Raw genomic sequence first — 6,649 nt, forward strand, 5'->3', positions numbered from 1 at the left:
AGTTTTTTTTGAAATCGCTCTTCAATCTGATTTTTGCTCACTTGACAAAGTAATGCTGGTCGAAAACTGTAAGTTTTCACTGAACGTAAACTTATTTATTAATATTTAAAAAAAATCTGGACCAGGTAGCAACTTGCACACTTTATGGAAGATACTTTAGTTTAATAATTCCAATAATTGCAGTAAAATTCCGAAAATTGCTGATTTTTGCCAACTTTATAAGTCTCGGATTAAATATGAGATAAAAATTCGTAACTTTTTATCCAGAGCCGGTAGCAACTGGAATTTGGTACACCTTATAGACGAGGTGTGACTCTAAAAACCCGAACAATTTCAGAACAAAATAAATCAAGACGATGACTTAATAGTCGAAAGCGCTAGTCCAAATGTACCTTTGAAGGCTAGAAAAAGGCCAAAAATTACAAAATTCAATACAAGATTCTTTGATTGAAAAAAATGCTAGTTTCATAATTTCATGGAGTAGAATTTTTTAGATTTCGACCTACTTTCACATTTCCATTTTTTCTAGCATCTGAAAAACAGCCCGTTTAAGCCTCCCTTTAAAAAAATGTCTGGTACATAAATTCATCATGAGGAACCTTTGAGATTCTGACCAATTTTCACTCCATAATTTTTGCATCAAACTCGAGTTTCCAATTTAAAAAGGCAATTTTTCATAAAATATCCAGCATGTCAGAAACTAATCGGTAGCTACTAAAAGCTAGTAGGGTTGATTCATATACAACAGAATTCCTACCCCAATTAAATTGTGCAAATCCTTAAGTTGTCCATCCGCAGTAAAGTTCATCGGCAATTCCAGCCCTTTAGCTCTCATCCGTTTATCCACTTTATCCAATTCCAAGAGCCAAATTGCCGGAACAATGCTGGCCAAATAAAGAAACACTGAAGGACAAAACCTGGAAAACTCAACATAATTATCGGAACGAAAAACCTTCTTGGTGGTTTATAAATGGAGAAACTTCTATTGAACTTTTCTGTTCAAAGTCAGTGGGCTAAAAGCCCGGAAACAATCACAATACATTCGCAAATGGGCCGGAAATCCACTGCTAGGCAAACCATCGCTTAGGCGAATCGCGTCAGTGGATCATCAATATCGCTGCTGTCGCTTTACAACCGGCATATTATTCAGCAATATTGAGCAATAAGAAAAAATATGCTTGTTTCAACCCGAAGAAATCCCTGAAACTTCCCTAACACCTACTTTTATCGTTTTACCCCCAAAAGCGCATCTCACAACAAAAGAGCGCATTTTCCGCACTGCACTCACACACTCACCATTTCCACTCCTGGTTCTTCTTGATGGTCAACGTGAAAATGCCCTCGAAGAAAAGCAGCAAAATTGGCGAGCTCAGGTACCAGTAAAAGGAGTTTTTCTTGAAAATCGTCACTTGCCAGATACCCAAAAAGCCGTGGGCCGCAAAAACAACTCGCGTAAATATCGCCTTAATTGTGGCCACAAAACGCGCCATGGCAGCTCGAATTCCAACAGCCGAAGAGTTTCATTCCATCGGTGGTGCGCAACCGATCAGGGAAACTCAATGGAAAGTGGAAGGTTTTTTTTTTTGAATTATTCGCGCGCTCTCCATTGCCGATATGATATTCGCCATTCAAGGGACATCTATGGGTTCATCCGGAAAAATATTGTATTTTAACCCAGTTTAGATTCGCCTTTTAGTGGAGAAATTAGAAATCCGGTCAAATCGGAGGGAATTGGGGATTAAAAAAGAAGCACGCACACTATTAAAATTGAGATTTTTAGAAGTTTGGGGAATTTTGAAAAAATTATTGAAAAATACTAATTCATTGCTACTTTGTACGCATTATAAATGAAGACTTTTCTACTCCAACAACTTTAAGTTTCAGCCTTTTAACTACGGTAGTTTGTTATTTATAACTTTTTCAAGACAAACGCGCACATTTAAAAATGCAGTTTACACATGAAATTTTCCAAAATCGACGGAAATTCCTAACTCACTACTGTTTATTCTACATAAACAACAACATGTTCTTTTACCCAAATTCCCAATTTCAGCCCTTTATACCGCAGTTGTTGCAACTTCTTAATTTTTAAAGACTCTTTCGCTCAATTGAAAGTGCAATTTTTAAACGAAAGCTTGTCGAATTCACGAAGATCAATGGATGCTTCAAATTCATGCTATTTTGATTGGAGCCTCGCTTGAAAAAATTGCGAATTTCAGCACTTTATTTTCCGTAGCTCGCAACTTACGAATTTTTTCAAATAAACGCGCGATAATTAAAAAAAAAATGTTTTTAGATAGAAGTTTGTAAAATTCTCAAAACTCAATCGATACTCCAAATGCACTGCAAGTACACACAAGGAACACTTGAAGCATTTTTAGGAAAAATTTCCATTTTTAGCTGAATCTGGCATACTTTACAACTACGGCAATTAAAAAAAAACGCGTACAATCAAAAATGCAATTTTTAGATGAAGCTGATGAAAATTCGCAAATTTTTTTACCTAAATGCAGTCAATAATATTTAAGTAAAAAAATTGCGCAAAAAAAATTTCCGCCCAAGTCCTTTTGCGCCGTTGCCAAATGCTGCTCTCAACCGTAACTTCCGTAACATAACCTCGCATTTTTGGCAGCAATCACCTGACGTTTCTAACATAAATAACAACAACCAACTAGTAATCTTTCCACAGTAATTTTCCATCTCCTGGCTGACAAAAAAGGATCTAATACCTTCCCACTAACGCGTTACAGTTGGTAACATGTCCCCTATTAACTGGTGAAAATGGAGCCCCAAACCACCGCCTGGGCCAGCCTAATTGTGATACTTCTCCTAAGTAGTTTCGGTGTTTTTGGATTACTAACAGTTCTTGCTGGCATATCAGTGTTTTTCGTTGGGTAAGTGCTGAGCTGGACGCGCCCTGGCACTGCGGCAATTTCAAATTTCAGGGCGTTTTCGCTCCTCTACTTAAAGCTGGGAGATATCGAGTCGTTCTATGCCAAATGCGCTGGCAATCCGCTCACGACTAATCAGCAGAGCGATGGAGGCCTGAAAGCCATCAAAGCAGCCCTGTCGAGCCCAAAGAAAGTGCCAAAGTCCGATAATCGAGTAACAGGCAGTGAGCTGATCGACAGCTCGTTACAAGAGATTCTCGGCTACATAATCAGGGACTACATTGAACCCTGGTATCGCCTAATCTCTATGGACTCGGAGTTTCCTCAGCTGGCCGTCAGGCAGACCGCTCAAACGTTTGCCATCAATATTTCCAACAGGTAAAACTTTCTTTTGGCCCTTTTACTCGGGCTAACACTTCCTCCACTTAGAGTAAAGGAGGTTGATTGGATCCCATACCTAACTCAAAGACTGGTGGACGATGCTGCCACTCATTTGCGCCTGTACAAGCAAGCAAGGGCCAAGATGAAAATCCAGGAAAAGCAGCGCGAGGCTCGAAACTCGCCTGCAAAGGACGCAAGGGCTTCGCCCAAAAAAACCATCCACAAGCGACACAAAAGCGAAACCGACGTAAGCTGGTATAATGGAAAAAGCTCCGACTTCGGACGAGGTAATCAGTTAAGCACCGCCATCCAGAAGCCTTTTACAAGCAAGTGGCTTTCAGATGTGGGAAATTCAAAGTTCTTTTCACCGGAGGCCAAAGAATGCACGCTAGAGGAGCATTTCTTCAATTTGGAGCTGCAAATGGAGAAAAATCTAATTTCCAGACTGGTAGTCTGCACTGATGTGGCAAAAGAAAAAGGTTCCACTTCTAACTAGAGTGCGTCTTATAATCATTCTTACTGTTTACGTATTGTAGAATTCCTGTGCGAAATTATGGAAGTGTTGCTTTACATCCTGCTACCAGACGAAGACTTTCAGTGCAAGCCCTTGCGGTATTTGCTGCGCGATATTTTCTCAAATGGCGTCATTTTGCCACTCTTTAACCTGGTGGCTGATCCTGACTATATCAACCAGGCAATGCTTTGGATCGTATGTTTGTCCTCTATCCTTTACCTTGTCCATTATCCTTAAGGTTTCAGTGTCTGCGAAACATGCCCATATCCAGCGAAATGTTCCTGACAACTTTGCGGCTGACTGAAAGCCCGGAGGAACTGAAAAGTACCAAAGAGTTAGTCGAGAGCGAAATACACAACTTAGTAAGTGGCCTGCACGGCTTCGAAAGGACTTGACTGAAGGAAATAATTGTAGAGATCCAGGGATGCAGGTGGAGAAGACCTGGCAGTGAAGCAGCAGCTGAGCAGTCTGGCTTATGTGGTGAAACTCATCGACTCCAGGTTAGTGAAGATGGAGACGTCCGGCTGCATGGACGAGGCCCTTCCTATGGACAAGATCCCGAAAATCGACCTAAGCCTTGAGCAAATTCTGCAGGACAGCCTGGGGCTGTCCTATTTCATGGACTTCGTGTCCAGTCAGGGCAGGCAACTGGATTTATTCTTCTACCTGAACATCGAAGGTAAACCCGTCCTTTTTTGACTATGCTGCGCTTCAAACCCCAACCGTTCCAGGATGGAAAGATTCCCTAAAAAAGGAGCTACTCGAGGTTCAACAGCCGTCAGAAACCGCTTTGTTGGTATGCGAAAAGGCACGATGCTCAGCCCTAGGAATCTATGAGCAGTACTTAGGCGGCAAAGAGGAGCGAGTGAACATCAGCGAAGACATTGCGCAAAGTTTGCACTTTAAAATCAGGAACCTGAACGAAAAACCCCACGAGTTCTGGTTCGATAAAGTGAAGAAAGTTATGTTTGAGAAAATGGAGAGCGAATGCTTAGCGGCGTTTAAGAGAAGCAAAACCTACATCAAGATGCTGCATGAGCTGGATTTGGTGCCGCAAAGCATAGCTGAGGAGGACAGCGTCAGCTTGAACAGCATTGAAAGCCTGGAAAAGGACAACAGTATGGGCGAAACCCTAAAACCGAATAAATCCACCGCTAATCTGCTAGCGGTGGAACAATCACCCAAACTGGTGAAACATGCTCGGTCATTTAGCGATGTCACTATGTTTAAGGGGGCGGAAAATGGACAGTCGTTGTTTAACCCGCATCTTGCAGCGCCTGTGGACGGTGATGCGGCCAGCTTCAGCTCGAAAACTGAGGCAGAGAGTCTGAAAACCGGAGAATACGGATTAGCTGTGAATATCATAGAAACTGGTAAGAAGGATTGAGATTTTAGGAGCTACAAATGATCAAAACGGGGCCGGTTTTAGGTATCGTTTGCGAAAAGGGTAAAACTTTTGGAATCTACGCCATTAGGGTGAGCAGGCAGTATTCGTCAGGGTATTTGGAAGAGTGGCACATTTATAGGAGATACAGCGACTTCTATGACTTGCACATGAAAGTTAAGGAAAAGGTATGCAGATTGAGCATTGAGAGTTTTGGTTGGTAGCTTTGAATATTTTTTTCACAATTGGTATAGAAATTTTTAGATGGATGTTTGGAAATTTCCGATAAATCAATGGAAAGTTCCACTTCATTGTTATTTTGTCCCCGTTACAAGTAAATGCCTTTTTTTATTTGCCAATTTCAGCTCTTTATCTGCCGATTTTTGTAACATAAATTTTTAAAAGCAAACGCGTTTAATTGAAAAAAAAAAAATGATTATTAGAGAGAAGTTTCTGGATTTAGAAAAAAACAAGGAACATTCTGAGTTTAGTGCTGTTCCGCAAACTTTTCAACTGAACCCGTTTTTATCCGAATTCCAAATTTAAGTTCTTTGTTTCAGGTAGATTGCAACTTATGTAATTTTAAAGACAACCGTGCACAACTAAAACTAAGTATTTTATGCAGGAGTTTGCGGATTAAAAAAATCAATTAAAATTTTGACTTTTTTGCTGTTTCTTCTACGTTACAAATGGTTACTTTTTTATGCAAATTGGAAATTTCCGCCGTTTATCTGCTGTAGTTTATTACTTATGAATTTTTAAACAGAAACGTGCACAATTGGTATAGACATTTCTACATGGATGTTTGGAAATTTCCGATAAAACAATGGAAAGTTCCACTTCATTGCTATTTTGTCCCCATTACAAGTAGATGCCCTTTTTCATTTGCCAATTTCAGCTCTTTATCTACCGATTTTTGCATCTTATGAATTTTTAAAAGCAAACGCGTACAATTGAAAAAAAAATAACTATTAGAGAGAAGTTTCTGGATTTAGAAGAAAACAAGGAAAATTCTGAATTTAGTGCTGTTCCGTAAACTTTTCAATTGAACCCTTTTTATCCGAATTCCAAATTTAAGTTCTTTATTTGAGGTAGATTTCAACTTATGTAATTTTAAAGGTAACCGTGCACAACTCAACCTGCGTATTTTATGCAGGAGTTTGCGGATTAAAAAAATCAATTAAAATTCTGACTTTTTTGCTGTTTCTTCTACATTACAAATGGTTACTTTTTTATACAAATTGGAAATTTCCGCCGTTTATCTGCTGTAGTTTATTACTTATGCATTTTTAAACAGAAACGTGCACAATTGGTATAGACATTTCTACATGGATGTTTGGAAATTTCCGATAAATCAATGGAAAGTTCAACTTCAATGCAATCCTGTCCACATTAAGAGTAAATCATCATTCCTGAAAGTTGCAAATTTTGGCCCTTTACTGCCGTTCTTCACGCCTTGTGAATTTTTAAGGACAAACG

At 39.6% G+C, this 6,649-nt stretch overlaps 2 protein-coding genes across 2 annotated transcripts; one reads left to right on the top strand and one right to left on the bottom strand.

Annotated features, from left to right (window-relative positions):
* Window positions 1-757: 757 nt before the first annotated feature.
* Window positions 758-1,834, bottom strand: LOC125505049 (transmembrane protein 26-like; the record flags this gene model as incomplete). Its single annotated transcript, XM_048667986.1, is given in 2 exon segments — window positions 758-917; window positions 1,297-1,834. Coding segments are annotated over 2 exon segments (354 nt in total), but the record flags the coding sequence as incomplete, so codon positions are not given.
* Window positions 1,835-2,608: 774 nt separating this feature from the next.
* Window positions 2,609-5,409, top strand: LOC125505050 (sorting nexin-13-like). Its single transcript, XM_048667987.1, has 9 exons — window positions 2,609-2,894; window positions 2,946-3,269; window positions 3,321-3,559; window positions 3,614-3,751; window positions 3,809-3,981; window positions 4,032-4,148; window positions 4,201-4,465; window positions 4,518-5,159; window positions 5,216-5,409. Exons 1-9 carry the CDS (start codon window positions 2,782-2,784, stop codon window positions 5,392-5,394), a joined length of 2,190 nt encoding a protein of 729 aa, XP_048523944.1. The 5' UTR covers window positions 2,609-2,781; the 3' UTR covers window positions 5,395-5,409.
* The last annotated feature ends 1,240 nt before the right edge of the window (window positions 5,410-6,649 follow it).

Source organism: Dendroctonus ponderosae, unplaced genomic scaffold (genome assembly GCF_020466585.1).
Source record: "Dendroctonus ponderosae isolate FM_Combo_2020 unplaced genomic scaffold, Dpon_F_20191213v2 Dpon_F_20191213_660, whole genome shotgun sequence".
Taxonomy (NCBI): domain Eukaryota; kingdom Metazoa; phylum Arthropoda; class Insecta; order Coleoptera; family Curculionidae; genus Dendroctonus; species Dendroctonus ponderosae.